This window comes from Bubalus kerabau, chromosome 18, assembly GCF_029407905.1.
Source record: "Bubalus kerabau isolate K-KA32 ecotype Philippines breed swamp buffalo chromosome 18, PCC_UOA_SB_1v2, whole genome shotgun sequence".
In the NCBI taxonomy this organism is placed as follows: Eukaryota; Metazoa; Chordata; class Mammalia; order Artiodactyla; family Bovidae; genus Bubalus; species Bubalus kerabau.
The window spans coordinates 44131343-44150616 of record NC_073641.1 but is presented as its reverse complement, the minus strand read 5'-3'; the positions used below and the strand labels follow the sequence as shown (position 1 = coordinate 44150616).

The window sequence follows — 19274 nt, the reverse complement described above, 5'->3', positions numbered from 1 at the left end:
GGAACTAAACCTTTAAATGTTGCAGTTGTTATCTTGAAGTTGTTATACAATATTTATTCAATTAAATTTCTTCAGAGTTATTACACCAGGATATTATGAGAAAGATCTAATTTAGGTTACAGACCCTCTGCAAATAAAGTGTTGCATAAAACACGCTGAATGAATGAAGCTATCCAAATAGCAAGTGGGGCTTCAATTATTTTTTCCCATTACAACTTGCTGTAAAAGGTTACACCTCCGTAAATAGTGCTGTTCTTTGGGGTGAGAATAGCCAGTGTAGCTTTTCAGTGTTAACAGGTAAATGTACAAAGCACATCATCACTTTTTGCCATATTTCTCTATGTGTGTAGGGGGAACAGGGATGGTGGGAAAGGTAACTAGAGATGGAAAGGAATTCATTTTGCTTGTAATGCATTGATTGACCTGAAGTGAGAAATATTTTAACGGAAGTTTTAAACTCCCAGTCTTTAAATTATTCATACATTTTTTCCCCTTTTCGTGATGCTGTAAACAACTCCAAAAAAGGGAAGCTTTAAGTACAAGAATTGTTGTTAATTGATAAGTGATTTACCAGCTCTCAGGATCACTGGTGTCTCTAATGATCTTTTTTTAATTCATGGGGATTAAAACAGATTCTGTCTGATCACTTCCTCCAGACCTCTGTGTTTTGAACCTGAGCCAGCCAGAGCTGAAAGCAGAAAGTGATTCCCTCTGGCTTCGAACTGTAGATTTGGAGCCTGCTGTCAGTGGGTAGCAGCCACTTCTGCTTTTGTAAAAGCAAAGCAAAATATAATGTAACCCCAACTCTAGTGGGGAGTCTGCCTAATGCTGGGTTTCCTTAACAAGCCCACTAGACTTTCAAACTAATCTACCTTTCCAACTGGCTTCTTTTTTACTAATAAAGGTGATATTTTGGTGTCTATCCAACACTACTTTATTATGGTTGTTGTTTTCTTAATATCTTTGAAATTTTGAAGAGAAAGAGAAGTGCTGTCTATCAGGTGCCTCTTTGCATGCATGCTAAGTGGCTTCAGTCGTGTCCGACCGTACGACCCTATGACTGTAGCCCACCAGACTCCTCTATCCATGGGATTCTCCAGCCAAGAATACTGGAATGAGTTGCCATTCCCTTCTCCAGGGGATCTTCTCCACCCAGGGATCGAACCCACGTCTCTTACATCTCCTGCATTGGCAGGTGGGTTCTTTACCATTGGTGCCACCTGGGAAGGGCCTCCACTGAAATCCTAAAACTGTACCATTCTCAATTTGAAAATCAGGAAATTGAAGCACAGACTATCAAGCCACTTGCTCACTTCTCAGGACTAATAAGTACTGATGCTGGGATATATATGGGTAAACTTGCAGAGTGTGCTTCTAACCACAGTGATCTTTTATCGGTGGGTATCAGCTCACCAGCCCAAATTTTACACATGAGAAACAAAAGCTCAGAGTGGGGAAGAGCTTGCCTGAGATAAATAACACAGGGAGTAAGAGAGAGAAAGACAGTGAGGCCTAACACCCAGTGTTTCCAAATACCACTGTTGGAATTCCCTCACGGACGTGACTGAAGTGACTTAGCATGCATGCATGCATTGGAGAAGAAATGGCAACCCACTCCAGTGTTCTTGCCTGGAGAATCCCGGGGACGGGGAGCCTGGTGGGCTGCCATCTATGGGGTCACATAGAGTTGGACACGACTGAAGCGGCTTAGCAGCAGCAGCAGCACAGTCCAGAGGTTAGGACTCTGCACTCTCACCGCCAAGGGCCGGGGTTCAGTCCCTGGTCAGAGGACTAAGACCCTACATGCCATGTGGTATGGACAAATGAATATCATTGTTGTAACTTTGGATGATCACATTGCTTGTGTTCATTCTACATATCCATACCTTCTCAAGCCAAAAGTTCAAGAAAACTAGGAACTCTTCTTAATGATTCAAGGTCATCATCGTGACTATTCATGTGCCAGATTTTGCTCAAGTGCTGTGAGGTATGTCCATCCTTACCGTCATTAGTCACATAGTCTTCAAGTCATGTGTTTAGTCATCCTTATATTCAGCCGCTCATGCGTTCGTCCATACATCCACTTTATTTTACAGGTGTACACCTGGGGTGTGTTCAGACATTGTCCTCGGCATAGGAATACAGAGTGTCACCTGACTGCCAGGGCCGGCCCCTGACTCCGTCCATTTTCTCTTTGATTTTCTGCCTGCCTTTTGAAGCCTTTCCCTGCCTTTCTCCCACTAATGGGACTCCAGCCTCCAGTACTTGTTACATGGTCTCTTTAATTTGCTGGGGATTTAGAAACTTGATGATAAATTTGTTCAAATCTTGTCTGAAATGAGAGTAAATAAAAGCTGGATGCTGCTTCCATGAGCAAAATACAAATGAGACAGTGAATGTTATGGTTAAGAAGGAGCCTCTAGATGAGCTGGGTTTGATCCAAGTTCTACCAGCCACTAGCTACGCCCCCTTGGGCAAAGCATCCGGTCCCTCCAAGCCTGTCTCTCTTGTCTCTAGAGTGAAGGATAAGAGTGATGGTCTCCATTTCAAAGAATTGTCGTTTAAGACTACATGTTTCAAAAGCATTTATCTCATTGCATGGGACAAAAGAAAACATTGTTGCCATCCTTATTTGCTTAGACATGTTGTGACAACTATTTTTACCTCTCAGAGACCTATATTGTTGTTATATTTTTAGGGGAGTTGTGAAGATTCTGCTGTAAGGTCACAGCTCTACTGAGTGCTTCTCATGGGCAGCAACCTGGCGGCCTGTGACTCATCAGAGTGAGTTCAGAACAAGGACTCCAGAGTCATATCTCAGGACTAGAGTCCGGCTTCATCACGTCCCCATTACATGACCCTGAACAAGTCACTCAGCTTCTCTAAACTTCAGTTTCTCATCTGCAAAAGTTATAAGCATATTCTCTACCCCACAGATTCTCATGAGAATTAAATGAAGACATAATATTTGTGATGTGCTAAGCACAGTGCCCAGCACATAGTTCAGGGACAGAACACAGCAAATTTATTACTATGTGCTAGACTTCATATAAGTGATAAAGGCTTAGACATTATATCAGCAAGAATAAGTACAACATCTCCACTCTTCATAGCACTTTTCATGAGTAGGAGCCTTTAAAAATCATCTGTGATGTGCCAGGTTTCACAGTGACTTGATGGTAAACCCAACCATGTGACTCCTTTTGTAGTTTAATAAAGTTAAATTTGTTTTGAACTCTTCACCCCACCAAGGTAGCCTTGTAACTCCCAGCCAGTACCCTCCGGCTGCCCTTTCATTGAGCTATTGAAAGAAGACCAAACTCACTGAAATCATTCACAAGAATGTGCAAGTGGTTTTTGACATCTTGCAGTCTTGTTCAAGCTCATTGTCTTAAATGGCCACACGTCCAAAAGAATTAACAAAGCTGCAGAAGAGCTTAATGTACAAGCAGGGAGTAATAGGAAACCAAGTCTTTCATACAGTTCTGCAACCTGAACATATAATTTGCTACATAAATGTTCAAAATTCATGCCATGAACAGCTAGTTACAAGCATAAAATGCTTTCTCTTCTCCTTTGTTCACACAAGTAAACCTTTTGGGAAAAGACAGCATGCACAAGGAGCCAGGCAATACACATAAGGGACTGAAGCAAGCAGGTTTAAGGAAACTGCAGAGAACACAAGATGGCAAAAGACAACTGAACGACAGTTGAGCACGCATTATGCAGGCATCCATAAGGGTCGTAAGCAAGTGCCAACATGATTCAGGGGGCAGCTCCCTCCATTCCAGAAACGAAGGTGTCACTAGAGCTTCTGTGGCTCCAAATCAATCCAGAAATAGGCATGTGCTGATCTTTAAAGATGAGCCACTGGCCACAGTTTCTCAACTGTAAAAGGTAAAACAAGAGATGTGCAAGAGGCAAAGTGTGTCCTCTGCTAAGATACCATTTAGGTATTTGTGAGCATCTTAATAGCTAAGACCTCATGGGGACTCATTCATTTTATTCTCACAGCCATCCTACAAGGTAGATGCTATTAATATCATTGTGTTTTATAGATTTTTTAAAAAATGTAGACACACACCCATCCCCTACTTGCCCAGCCAGTGTTGGATGAAGCTGAGCTAACCCAGACGTGGCCTGCCAGAATCTGTTCTTAACCATATTCTGATACTTCCTCTCATGATAAAATAGTTTGGATTACCCCAACCCCCGTGGAAAAAGAATTCTGTCTTTTTGCTTCAAGTTTTGGGGGTTTCTGGTCCCAACTGAGTATTTCAACTCAACAAATATTCCTTAAGCCTCAACTACATATAAAACACCATTTTCTGTGCTGTAACACATTTGATTCTATCTTCATTAATGCAATGTCTAGAATATGATTTTAGAACAAGGGTAATACTGTTGAAATAGCTTCATCTGGAAACACATCAGTTTGCAAACAGATTGGCATATTATCCACAAATATAAACATTTACAAAAAATTCAGGCAGCATTGGATGACTGTTGCCATAATGATTCATTGGCACAAGAGGAATGCTATGTGATGGAAGATGCCTAGGCTGTTTGACACATTTCAGTGGAGTTCATTACACACACGAAACGGAACCAATTTTACTCAACAGTGACTTTGACATTTACAGAAAAATGAAATGGAAGTTTAGAAATGAAGACTTCATGTAAAATCTCTACCAAAAATTTTAAATTGGTTCTATCCTTATGTCACCACTTCTAGAAGATCAGCCATGTACTATAGACATATTTTTATTCACAGGAGGTGGCAACCTATTCAAAACAAAGTTCCTTGGGTTATCTGAAAATTGATTATGAACCAACTTAATTGGCTGTAAAACTCCTCTCAGAATAAAGAACATGTATTGGAGAAGGCAATGGCACCCCACTCCAATACTCTTGCCTGGAAAATCCCATGGATGGAGGAGCCTGGTGGGCTGCAGTCCATGGGGTCGCTAAGAGTCGGACACGACTGAGTGACTTCCCTTTCACTTTTCACTTTCATGCATTGGAGAAGGAAATGGCAACCCTCTCCAGTGTTTTTGCCTGGAGAATCCCAGGGACGGGGGAGCCTGGAGGGCTGCCATCTATGGGGTTGCACAGAGTCGGACATGACTGAAGCGACTTAGCAGCAGCATATATATTTTTAAAGATTTACCTGTAGGAAGACGTGCCCCTTTGGCTTCACTCTGTTTAATTCATCCTGATAGCACAGTCCTGTTTCTTTGATTTGCTGGGTTTTAATGGAGTAAAGACCATCCTCGCCCCCAGCGCACTCAAAGATGGTGTGGGAATGGAGAGATCTCAGGCTGAGTTGGAATACAATAGGGTCAAAAGAAATGCTGCTGCTGCTGCTGCAAAGTCGCTTCAGTCGTGTCCGACTCTGCGACCCCATAGACGGCAGCCCACCAGACTCCCCCATCCCTGGGATTCTCCAGGCAAGAACACTGGAGTGGGTTGCCATTTCCTTCTCCAAAAAGAAATGCTAAATAGTTGTAAATAACCAGCTGTTTCCTACTTTATATGGGCTTCCCTGGTGACTCAGCAGGTAAAGAATCTGCCTGCAATGCTGGAGACCTGGGTTCGATCCCTGGGTTGGGAAGATCCCCTGGAAAAGGGAAAGTCTACCCACTCCAGTATTATGGCCTGGAGAATTTGATGGACTCTATCATATCCAACCAGTCCATTCTGAAGGAGATCAGCTCTGGGATTTCTTTGGAAGAAATGATGCTAAAGCTGAAACTCCAGTACTTTGGCCACCTCATGCGAAGAGTTGACTCATTGGAAAAGACTCTGATGCTGGGAGGGATTGGGGGCAGGAGGAGAAGGGGACGACAGAAGATAAGATGGCTGGATGGCATCACCAAAGCGATGGACGTGAGTCTGAGTGAACTCCAGGAGTTGGTGATGGACAGGGAGGCCTGGCGTGCTGGGATTCATGGGGTCGCAAAGAGTCGGACAAGACTGAGCAACTGAACTGACTGACTGATAGTCCATGAGGTCACAAAGAGTCAGACACAACTGAGCGACTTTCACTTTCACTTTCTACTTCATGGACAGTAGAATGTGAGATGTACCGAAAATTCAGTAGGAATTTATGCTGCTGGTGGTGGTTTAGTCGCTAAGTCGTGTCCTACACTTTCAACCCCATGGACTGCAGCCCTCAGGGCTCCTCTGTCCATGGGATTTTCAGGCAAGAAAACTGGAGTAGGTTCCTATTTCCTTCTCCAGGAGATCTTCCTGACTGAGGGATCGAAGCCACGGACCCACATCTCCTGCCTTGCAGGTAGCTTTTTTACCACTAAGCCACCAGGGAAGCCTCAGGGATTCATGGTACATATGTTAAAAGCATTACTAATGGGTTATGCCAATGCATTAGGATGATTTATGGGTAGATAATATTTTAAGAAATATTTTCTGTGAGCAGAGTCATGCAAAGTGCTATGCTACAGTATTTCTGTGCAACACCATTTATTTGAAAAAATCATTTCATAACAGATTTTAAAAAACATTCTCTTGCTAGGGTAAATGGTTCGAGTATATTAATAATGTTGCTTTATTGAATGCTGACTGGGCTTTCAGTGCCAAAGTTAAGGCTCTGCATACCAAAAAAAAAATGAATGTACTTGGTTTAATTTGTAAGCTTAGATGGCATTATAGTAATATTGTACTGATTAGAATTAATCAGGAACACCAGAATAAATATATGCTAAGTCTGAATTCTAAAACTTCAAAGTAATTATATTGCCTTTAAATCTGTCTAGTATTCACTTATTTGTTTGTCTGTAAATAGTATAATAAAATCAGTATCTCAAAACCAGATAGTTAAAACTGTTATCAAACATGAGTCACTGAAGAAGCAATTCAATCAATAGAGATGTTTTCTAATTAGCATATTATTTGCAAATAAAAGGTGATTCCAAAGTATTCCAGGGAACTTGAAGACATTGTAGTTTGTCTTCCCATTCTATATATCCTATGAAATATTTTACATTATTAGTTTGCAATAATCTAGGGGGAAAGATTTTGCTAATCAAAGGAAAATTTCAACCAAGCTTCTGCATTAATTATCACATATTCTAAATTGGTAGAACCTGAATTAATGAGACCCAGGCTTCTTCTAAATGGCATGCATTAAATAAAAGCTGGACTTGACTATATGCTCTTGTGAAGACTGAAGTATACATCCATACTGGCTGCCAGGCAAATAAATTTTCAAAATATGCAATTATGAATGCTATGTGGAATTTGCCCCACCATCCATAAACATCTTAATTACCTTCTACACATTACTAAAAAAAGGCTTCTGCAAAGATTCAGACTATTTTTCTAGAGCAACCCCTTTTGCATATCATATTTTAGAGCAAAAAATTGCCTATAAGAAATAGAAATCTCCCCCTCCTAAAAAACAGACTCTGGCAAAACTGAAAATAAAAAGTAGAAACATGATCTATTAAGAAATCTTTTAAGTTCATTGCTAAACTGTCATTGGGCTATAATTAGGAAGTTCAGGGTTCATTTTTACAAAGTTTTTTAATATTTACCTAGTTTGCTCTTGATGTCATGAGGGGATGAGGGCAAATGGTACAATATCCATTTTGCTTTATATACTTTCCTGCCCTACTATCTAATTTTTGTGTGCCTGCTAAGTTGCTACAGTTGTGTCCAACTCTTGACCCTATGGACTGTAGCCCTCCAGGCTCCAATGCCCATGGGATTCTTCAGAAAAGAATACTGGAGTGGTTTGCCATGCCCTCTTCCAGGGAACTTTCCCAACCCAAGGATCCAACCCAAGTTTCTTGTGTCTCCCGCATAGGCAGGTGGTTCTTCTCCACTAGTTCAGTTCAGTTCAGTTCAGTTCAGTTGCTAGTAGTGTCCAACTCTTTGCGACCCCATGAATCGCAGCATGCCAGGCCTCCCTGTCCATCACCAACTCCCAGAGTTCACCCAAACTCATGTCCATCAAGTCGGTGATGCCATCCAGCCAACTCATCATTTGTCATCACCTTCTCCTCCTGCCCCCAATCCCTCCCAGCATCAGAGTCTTTTCCAACGAGTCAACTCTTCACATGAGGTGGCCAAAGTACTGGAGTTTCAGCTTCAGCATCAGTCCTTCCAATGAACACCCAGGACTGATCTCCTTTAGAATGGACTGGTTGGATCTCCTTGCAGTCCAAGGGACTCTCAAGAGTCTTCTCCAACACCACACTTCAAAAGCATCAATTCTTTGGTGCTCAGCTTTCTTCACAGTCCAAATCTCACATCCATACATGACCACTGGAAAAACCATAGCCTTGACTAGACGGACCTTTGTTGGCAAAGTAATGTCTCTGCTTTTGAATATGCTATGTAGGTTGGCCATAACTTTCCTTCCAAGAAGTAAGCATCTTTTAATTTCATGGCTGCAGTCACCATCTGCAGTGATTTTGGAGCCCCCAAAAATAAAGACTGACACTGTTTCCACTGCTTCCCCATCTATTTGCCATAAAGTGATGGGACCGGATGCCACGATCTTCGTTTTCTGAATGTTGAGCTTTAAGCCAACTTTTTCACTCTCCTCTTTCACTTTCATCAAGAGGCTTTTTAGTTCCTCTTCACTTTCTGCCATAAGGGTGGTGTCATCTGCATATCTGAGGTTATTGATATTTCTCCCAGCAATCTTGATTCCAGCTTGTGCTTCTTCCAGCCCAGCGTTTCTCATGATGTACTCTGCGTATAAGTTAAATAAGCAGGGTGACAATATATAGCCTTGACATACTCCTTTTCCTATTTGGAACCAGTCTGTCATTCCATGTCCAGTTCTAACTGTTGCTTCCTGGCCTGCATACAGGTTTCTCAAGAGGCAGATCAGGTGGTCTGGTATTCCCATCTCTTTCAGAATTTTCCACAGTTTATTGTGATCCACACAGTCAAAGGCTTTGGCATAGTCAATAAAGCAGAAATAGTTGATTTTTCTGGAACTCTCTTGCTTTTTCCATGATCCAGTGGATGTTTGCAAATTTGATCTCTGGTTACTCTGCCTTTTCTAAAACCAGCTTGAACATCAGGAAGTTCATGTATTGCTGAAGCCTGGCTTGGAGAATTTTGAGCATTACTTTACTAGCATGTGAGATGAGTGCAATTGTGCGGTAGTTTGAGCATTCTTTGGCATTGCCTTTCTTTGGGATTGGAATGAAAACTGACCTTTTCCAGTCCTGTGGCCACTGCTGAGTTTTCCAAATTTGCTGGCATATTGAGTGCAGCACTTTCACAGCATCATCTTTCAGGATTTGAAAGAGCTCAACTGGAATTTCATCATCTCCACTAGCTTTGTTCGTAGTGATGCTTTCTAAGGCCCACTTGACTTCACATTCCAGGATGTCTGGCTCTAGGTGAGTGATCACACCATCGTGATTATCTGGGTCGTGAAGATCTTTTTTGTACAGTTCTTCTGTGTATTCTTGCCACCTCTTCTTAATATCTTCTGCTTCTGTTAGGTCTTGACTTGACTTCACATTCCAGGATGTCTGGCTCTAGGTGAGTGATCACACCATCGTGATTATCTGGGTCGTGAAGATCTTTTTTGTACAGTTCTTCTGTGTATTCTTGCCACCTCTTCTTAATATCTTCTGCTTCTGTTAGGTCCATACCATTTCTGTCCTTTATCAAGCCCATCTTTGCATGAAATGTTCCCTTGATATTTCTACTTTTCTTGAAGAGATCCCTAGTCTTTCCCATTTCTGTTGTTTTCCTCTATTTCTTTGCATTGATCATTGAGGAAGGCTTTTTTATCTCTCCTTGCTATTCTTTGGAACTCTGTATTCAGATGCTTATATCTTTCCTTTTCTCCTTTGCTTTTCACTTCTCTTCTTTTCACAGCTATTTGTAAGGCTTCCCCAGACAGCCATTTTGCTTTTTTGCATTTCTTTTCCATGGGGACTGTCTTGATCCCTGTCTCCTGTACAATGTCAGGAACCTCCATCCGTAGTTCATCAGGCACTCTATCTATCAGATCTAGGCCCTTAAATCTATTTCTTACTTCCACCGTATAATCATAAGGGATTTGATTTAGGTCATACCTGAACAGTCTAGTGGTTTTCCCTACTTTCTTCAATTTCAGTCTGAATTTGGCAATAAGGAGCTCATGATCTGAGCCACAGTCAGCTCCCGGTCTTGTTTTTGCTGACTATATAGAGCTTCTCCATCTTTGGCTGCAAAGAATATAATCAATCTGATTTCGGTGTTGACCATCTGGTGATGTCCACGTATAGAGTCTTCTCTTGTGTTGTTGGAAGAGGGTGTTTGCTATGACCAGTGTGTTCTCTTAGCAAAACTCTTATTAGCCTTTGCCCTGCTTCATTCCATATTCCAAGACCAAATTTGCCTGTTACCCCAGGTGTTTCTTGACTTCCTAATTTTGCGTTCCAGTCCCCTATAATGAAAAGGACATCTTTTTTGGGTGTTAGTTCTAGAAGGTCTTGTAGGTCTTCATAAAACCATTCAACTTCAGCTTCTTCAGCATTACTTCTTGGGGCATAGACTTGGATTACTGTGATATTGAATGGTTTGCCTTGGAAATGAACAGAGATCATTCTGTCGTTTTTGAGATTGCATCCAAGTACTGCATTTCGGACTCTTTTGTTGACCGTGATGGCTACTCCATTTCTTCTAAGGCATTCCTGCCCACAGTAGTAGATATAATGGTCATCTGAGTTCAATTCACCCATTCCAGTCCATTTTAGTTCACTGATTCCTACCTGTCTAATCTTTGGTTCTTTCCTAATTGAATACCCATCCCTACTATTTTAAAATTTGGTGTCTATGTATGCTCTTACTTTTTGTCACTTTACTTTACTGCCTGACACCTATGAATGAACGAGCACACCTGATTACTACTTGCCATGTGGTTTTCCTATATTTTGACTGTTCAGAAGTCAGCGGCTTTGCATCTAAGGTCATGTTTGGGCTTCCCAGGTAGTGCTCGTGGTAAAGGACCCACCTGCCAATGCAGGAGACTTAAGAAACATGGGTTTGATCCCTGGGTAGGGAAGATCACCTGGAGAAGGGCATGGCAACCCACTCCAGTATTATTGCCTGGAGAATCCCATGAACATAGGAGCTGGTGGGCTACGGTCCATAGGGTCACAAAGAATCAGACACAACTAAAGCGACATAGCACAAGATCATGTTTGGAATATGGGTTTTCTTTTTCATTTCATATTTTTAGATTAAAATCTAAAATAGGTATATCATTCATTTTGACTATATCAAATTCTCATCTGATATAATATCAGCATGTTAAATCATAAAAGAATGTGTATCCAGTACCATTTTTGCAAGGTAAAATTACAACATTGAAGTTAGTTCTGATTGTTTCCGCTTGAATAAAGTAAAGATGATTTTCAGAACATTAACAAAATGGAAAGGGGGAAAAGACACATAGAATCTACGAATGAGTCTGTCCTCTGGTGAACTTTCATTTTTGCCCATATTCTTCTGGAAGCAGGCTGTGGGCATAAAGCTTCCATCTTCTCTGTTTCTACACTGTTACTGTGAAACACTGAAGTCTACACAAAGGAAAATAATTAGCAAATGGACTAATTCTGATTTTTAAATGCTTCTATTCTTTAATTTTAAGAGAAGTTGACTCGCTTGGAAATGCCTCTTGAAAAATAAAAAAGTATTTAAGCCTAAGAGAGAACTATACTATCTTTGGCACACTTTTGCAGGCTACTGTAGATGGATTCTAAACTTGCAACACAAATAGTCACAATAACAATAGTGGTAGTAATAATGATAACAATGGCTAATATGTATTAATACCTTACCAAGTGCCAGTCACTGTTTTAAGTGCATGTAATGACATTTAATCCTTATAACGCCCTCTGAGGTAGTTACCATAATAACTCCCATTTATAGAACAAGAAACTAAGGTGCAGTGAGATTAAGCATCTTCACAAATTCATAGCAATTTAAACCCAGGCAGTCTGGCTCCAACATTGATAATCTTGATGACCATGCAATCCTGACTTAAGAAGTATTAAGTAGTATTACATGAGTAATATTATTACATGAGGATTGCTAAGTTATACATTCAACAGTGTAGAGTTGGCTGGCATTTTTTTAACTATAGAATTTCATAGAGAAAGCTATCCCCCTAAACACCAAATATGAGTGGATCATAGTAATTTTAGTAGCTTTGCATACTGAGTTTTAACAAGGACACACCCTTTCTTCTATCCTCTCCTTCTCACCTTCGGATGTGCTGAACCCAGGAGCTGTGATATTTGTCTTGTGGCCAGACGTCCACGTGTGTCTGGCCCCATTTCAGTGGCTGGAGTGCAGTAAGGGGCAGTGAGCGTGGTGGAAGTTGGTTATGGTGGGCAGTGGCCAAAGCACTGGATTCGGCCCCAGTTCTCTGCTCCTGCTATAATCCCTTTTGCTAGAATAGAATCTCTTGCAGGGGGAATGAGGGGAATTCTTCAAGGATGAACGGTATGTCCCCCAGGGTTACTGCCCCTGAGGGGGTTCACAGACAAGCTGTCCACAGTTCTCTTTTGCTTCCCCAAGTTGATACAAAAAGAGCTGGCTGATAACTAAAGTGATGTTCTATCATACTTGGAGACATTGCTTAAATTTGTACCACTTTAAAAGCTTATTACCAGCTAAGCAGAAAAAAAAAAAAAGTAAAATACTTGACATTTTGGTATCTGTGATATTAAAAAGAACTAATATTTAATATTCAAGTGGCAACAGCTTGTAGAGTTTGCACACAACATCCATAGGGATCGATTTTTCTTTAAAATGGCCTTTAGGAGTTTTTAAACAGCTGACACCTCCATTCTCTGCATCCCTCTTCCCTGCCAGTACCGTGGGGCACACAATGAGTGCAGCCGCAGACGTGTAACTCTTCACTGTAGGATTTGTCTATGCAAATAACAGAGAATGTGGGAAATGAAGAAAAATGCAATTTCCACTGAATCAACCTCAGTGCCATCTCAACTGCTAGAAATGAATAGATGTCTTTAGAGGGCTTTTCTCCATATGGTCGCTCAGTCCCCCTTATATTCTATCCATGAGAAGAGAGAACTGTCATTACCTAATTGGTCATCAGTCATCCCACACCTGTACCAAGGCCACATAATGACAAATATACTGGTACCGGGCATTCTTCCAGCATGACTAATTGTCACAGTACTAATTCACTCACCTGTGGAATTTTCAACTTCCCCAGCCTGCTGTCAAGAAGATGCATAATAATGGAATAAAGGTTTAAAAATGCTGAACACTATGAAATATTTCACTTGTATTCCACCAGAAAACTTCCACTTAAACATGTGTTGGGTGGCTATAATTATTCATTGCTGAGGTTAAAAAAAAAAAAAAAAAAACTGGTCATATATACATTTACCTGGTAGAAAATTAGGAGACAAAGGGACAAATCTTTCAGACATAGAGGAAAAAAAAATACTGATCAGATTGCCTAAAACCTGTTCCTTTATCTGCGTTTATTTACCTGTATTTACCTATTTAACTGTACCATATATTCTACCTTACAAAGCCCTTCATTTTTGTGTTAGTATTATTTAAGAAAATATTTTTTCTATTCAAATAATAAGATAAAGGAGTAATTTATTGGTTTTTTCCCCCAAGAAATGTGGGAAAATTTAGGAGGGAGATATAGGCATGCATTAGTTTAGGTAAAATGGTAAACCAAATTGTAATATCTTTGCCAAGCACTCTGGCATGAGGATTTTTTTTAATGCTAGACTGTGTTTGTAAAAATTAATTAATTTTAATCAATTTATATTAATTAATATTAAAATTAATATTTTTCATTGAAAATTATGACCTGCAATTATAATCACTGGCTTTTCTGAAGATCTTGTCATCTATTGCCCTCACTGTAGTATTGAGGTACATTTGATGTACCTGTGAGTATTACAAAGAAACTATAGGACCAATTTTAATATAGGCAACTTAGTTGCCTATGATACAAGTAAAATTTAGAGATAAAAGCCAACCAGGATTTCCTAAAGAAAATTGAAGAGAATTGTTCATTTTATTCTCTATATTATTAAACACAAATTCTGTAGCTTGTTCATTAACCCATCCTGTAGTGTTAATTGGGTCATATGAGGAAAAAAACTTTTCCTGTCAAGTTTGGAAAATACTGGATTAAATACAGGCTTATCATCATTGCTACAAAATTTCACTTTAGAAAAGTCAATACGCTAATGAGCATTCTGCAGAGAAGACATAAGGTCTTTTCCAACTTTGTTTGACCCGGCTGTTCCATCACAACACATCTCAGAAGCCAAGAGTTTGCAGAACAGGTTTCTGCCTTCCCATCACAGGTGCTCAATACACTTTAGCGAAATTTCAACATTATCCACTTTCAATTGAATCAAAATTGTCTGTGATATTCTTTCATGAGGATAAATATGCAAATAGAATCAGAAACACAAACTCATTTCTTCTAACCAGATCTCAGCCCACATACTCAGAGGTAAAAGAGTAGTGAAATAATCCACTCTGGCATGTTGACCTACAGCAAGCTATTACTTAAAATAGGATTTTTAAGTGATAGAAAAGGAGAGAGGAAAACAGTAGCTTCATACTCGGCACCCGCCTTCTGTTTAGCATATCTGAAAGACCGTTTTCCTCATTTCAAAATTGATAGCCAACTTACTTTTTTGTTGTTTTGCTATTCAAATTTCTGTCCTCTTTTTTCTCCAGAGCTATTTGCTCTAACACTGAATTTTAAGCATCTCTAAAAATGCTTGATATGTTATTATTCTTTCCAGATATTCTCTGACAGCCAAGCCAAGAACATTAAGGAAGAAAGGAGGAATGAGGCTGGATACAGTGCAGTGAAAAAAGACATTTCAAGGAGAGGAGTACCTGCAACTCAGAGACTGGACTGTGGCATCAGAATGAGAACTTACCGATACTTCTTGCTTCTCTTTTGGGTTGGCCAGCCCTACCCAACTTTCTCAACTCCATTATCTAAGAGGACTAGTGGTTTCCCGGCAAAGAAAAGGACCCTGGAGCTCTCTGGAAACAGCAAAAATGAGCTGAGCCGTTCGAAAAGGAGCTGGATGTGGAATCAGTTCTTTCTCCTGGAGGAATACACGGGATCCGATTATCAGTATGTGGGCAAGGTAGGATTCCGTTGGGCTCTTTGACATTCTAGTTTTAAAAGCCTGAAGAAGTTACTTTTCATAAATAGAAGAGGGAGCATGTGAACTCTTCCCCCAATACAGTAAGAATTGTTGCTTATCTGGTAAGACTTTTTTTTTTCACTTGAGTAGTTTCAGAAAGAAGACTGTAGCAAGAAGCTGAGAAATGTGAGCACTGCAACAAAGAAAGAGAAATGCTTCAGTTGAAAATGAAACGCCCACAACCATCGGCGTAGGATTATCATAAATCCTTTAATTTTTACTTTAGCTTGAAAAATGTGGTCCAGCTATTCTATAAAGTAGGATGTATTAAAAATAGGAATAGAGAGATTAAGCTGTAAGGAAAGGAAGCTTCCTTTTTTCTCATTCTGAGAAAAAAAGAAAAACATTCTGAGCATTTGTCCTTTGGCCAGATTCAAATTAACTATTTCTTAGCTTTGCTACCTACAGAGCCAACTATGCTCTGACCAAACGGAGATCCTTATCCTCAAAACCCACCATTGCCTTAGATTTAGTTGCATTGCTGCTGCTTTTTTGTCTTGTCTCCAATAATTGCTAATAACCAGGCATTTCAAAACCTTATGATTTAATTGTGGCAAAGTTCACAAAAGAGGAAAATGGTTATGTAAAGGTGCCATTTCCAAATATCATCTGACCATTTTATTGACTCCAGAAAGTAAAATGAGGAGGCATGGCTTATTATAGCCCTTACAGACTACTGGAGCTGAGTCAGGGAAACAGCTTGCTTATACTGTCATCATGAATTTCACTGAAATTTTATCATCAGTCACATTCCCACTGCAGAAGATCTGCATCCTGCTAAAAAGTGAGAAAGACAGGGATACAGGTCTGTACTTTGTAGATTCTCTGTTTCAGAACATGGTACTGATCAGGAAAATAATTGTCACATATCCTTTCCATAAACAAACTAGGGACAAACGTAATAGAGATGATAAAACATCTTCATTTATGAGTACAACTACAATTTTAGAACATCTATATTTGGATATCATGCAAATAGCATAAATTTTACAGATTCCAAGGGCTGCATGTTCACACTTCAATCTGTTATCAAATATCCCTGAATAACCGGATGCAAGTATTCTTTTTAAGTATCTACCAAAATAAATGAAGGAAAACCGTCCATGGTTTGGGCTGAGGTAACCAGGCATTTTTCCAATGAAGTGAATTATTAACATGGCATAACATAAGAGAGGAAGTATTCAGTGAAGGGGTGAACATCAACATGGATCCCTGAGGGACTAGCCTTGTATTTGCTATGAAATTCACACACTGTGTGACTGCTGAAGAAAGACAGTCCACTTACTCATACTTCACTCCATTTCCTTTGTGAAATTTGAATAGCACTACATTAATAGGGCAATTATTATAAAAAAATAATCATAATCTTAAAAGCACTTTCTACAATACAAATAACATTATTGTCATTGAAGATTAAGTTTTTAAAAGTGCTTTACTTAAATAATGGACTCCCCTTTTTCTTTTCTTTTTCTTCTCAAATTGTGATGCCATTTTACATTAAAAAATAGCATGTATTTTTAAATACAGATATTTCAAAACACTAGAAGCAGCAATGGGTAAAACCCCAGAAGAATCAGTTTTATGATTATAATTGTGAGAGGTAATATTGCCGTGGGGAAGAGTTGCAAGCTGTGGACTCAGGCAGATCTGAGGCCATTTCACTGTGCTGACAGGTGCCAGTTGTGTGGCCCACAGAGGTAGTTAACCTTTTCAGGCTTTGGTTTCTTCATCTAGAAAATGCAGAAGCAAAGCCTATCTACCTCATAGAGTTGCAGTGTAAAGTGAGAAGAACTAGTAGCTGGCACATAGTAGGTGCAGAAAGAAGTTATTGTTATCGATGAAAACTCCATTGAATATACTCTATTAAATCTTTAATGCATGGAAGCTAATTATTTTTATATCACTGCAAAAGTAAAATGATGTAATTAACAGATCTCTCAGTGGGTGGTAAATGTAGAAGGTTGTGGGAAAATCCCTTCACAATCACAGCTTCAATTTGATTCATTGGATTTGTATACTTTATTGGCAGCAAGAAAAATTGCCCTTCTTCCTCCCCTCATCTGCCCCTCCCCCACCTCCTTGATGTTCTAATTCATAAAGAAGAAATATCCCCTGGGGAAAAAGTCAAGCATGATAACTGAAGTTATTGTAGATGCCAGCATTGCTCTATCAAATGTATGTAAGAGGTGTTCCTGAACTATTGATAAGGCATTTTTGTGAATCTGTCTGTATTTTATCAACAAAGAGATAAGACTACAACTTTTTTACCACAATTAAAAGTGGGCAAAAAAATAAATATTTAAAAAAGGAAAAACAGATTTGCTTCTCATGAGGCAACAGGTTGGTCCACTTTTTTGCACTGCACAACTTTTCCACGTTGATTTCTGCACCATACTTGCTTTTTAACATGGGCTTCCCCAGTGCCTCAGCAGTAGAAGAATCCACCTGCAATGCAAGAGACACAGGTTCGATCCCTGGATGAGAAAGATCCCCTGCAGAAAGACATGGCAACCCACTCCAGTGTTCTTGCCTGGAGAATCTCATGGACAGAGAAGCCTGGCGGGCTACAGTCCATAGAGTCACAAAGAGTTGGACAGGACTGAAGTAACTGAGCACATGCACGTGCATTGTGGGAAACTCAGCTTCACAAACATTAATATATGACATCATCAAAAGGAAGGTAGCACCACCTACTGTTGAAACTGTGAACTACTCTGAGTTAGTAATTCACAAGATGTCTGATACCTCAAGGGTTGCCGTGTTTCCCTCAATTTTTAAAAATATTTCCCAGTGCTGCAGTGAGTTCCCTGCTGCACGCCAGGGTGCCTTGGTGCAAACGCTGAGAACCAAAAGACTGTGGTTAGATTGACATATAAAGATGTACAAAAGCTAATAGAACCTTAAACTGTGCTATTGTGCTAAGTCGCTTTAGTCCTGTCGGACTCTTTGCAACCCCATGGACTGTAGCCCCCCAGGCTCCTCTGTTTGTGGGATTCTCCAGGCAAGAATACTGGAGCAGGCTGCCATTTCCTCCTCCAGGGGATCTTCTTGACCCAGGGATTGAACCCACGTCTCCTGCATCTCCTGCATTGCTGGTGGATTCATTACCACTGTGCCACCCGGGAAGCCCATAAGTAATAGCTACTCAAAGCCTATTCTTAAGACCTAAAACTGAAAAGATTCGTCTTTTCATGTAACAGATAGAGGCATTAACTGAGGAAAAGTAAGGCCATTGAGCAAATGCACTTAAGTAGAAGAAAGACATTTTTACATTGTAAGTAATGTAATATTTATATGTGTGTTCTGTTTATATTTATATATGCATTCCTTGGTTCCAGTTATTTGGGTGCAAGTCGATAGGAATGACTGTAACAACGGAGGAAAAGGAGAGAATGGGTGTGGGAGCAAGAGGCTACCAGGTGTAGAAGGAGAAAAAAGAAAGCCACATAAGAGTCCAAGAAATGCAGAAAATGGATCTGGAGGACAGTGATAGCCAACGGGAATTTGCTATATGGTTCAGGAAATTCAAACAGAGGCTCTCTGTCAATCTAGAGAGGTGGGATGAGGTAGGAGATGGGAGGGAGGTTCAAAAGGAAAGGGATATATGTATACCTATGGCTGATTCATGTCGAGGTTTGACAGAAAACAACAAAATTCTGTAAAGCAATTATACTTCAATAAAATAAATAAATAAAACCATGAAGTGAATACAAGATGAGCTTTAAAATTAAAGCACAAGCAAAGGTAGCAAGACATTCCTTCTCATGCTGTCTTAATGCGTGTGTGTGTGTATGTGTGTGTGTGCGTATGTGTGTGTGTTCAGTTGCTTTAGTCGTATCTGACCCTTTGCGACGCCATGGACTGTAGCCCACCAGGCTTCTCTGTCCATGGGGATTCTCCAGGCAGAAATACCGGAGTGGGTTGCAGTGACCTCCTCCAGGGGATCTTCCTGACCCAGGGATTGAACCCACGTCTCTTACGTCTCCTGCATTGGCAGGCGTGTTCTTTACCACTAGCGCCACCTGGGAAGCCCCGCTGTCTTAATTAATGCCCCTCAGC

At 40.2% G+C, this 19274-nt stretch overlaps 1 protein-coding gene across 2 annotated transcripts in view; it reads left to right on the top strand.

Moving 5' to 3' along the window:
- CDH6 (cadherin 6) overlaps nt 1-19274 on the top strand; it is a 154772-nt gene that overhangs the window by 68955 nt on the left and 66543 nt on the right. For both annotated transcript variants that reach the window (XM_055554722.1, XM_055554723.1), the window contains exon 2: nt 14799-15155. In XM_055554722.1, coding sequence (XP_055410697.1) covers nt 14928-15155 — 228 coding nt within the window. In that variant the 5' untranslated portion in view covers nt 14799-14927. The remainder of the gene's footprint in view (nt 1-14798; nt 15156-19274) is intronic.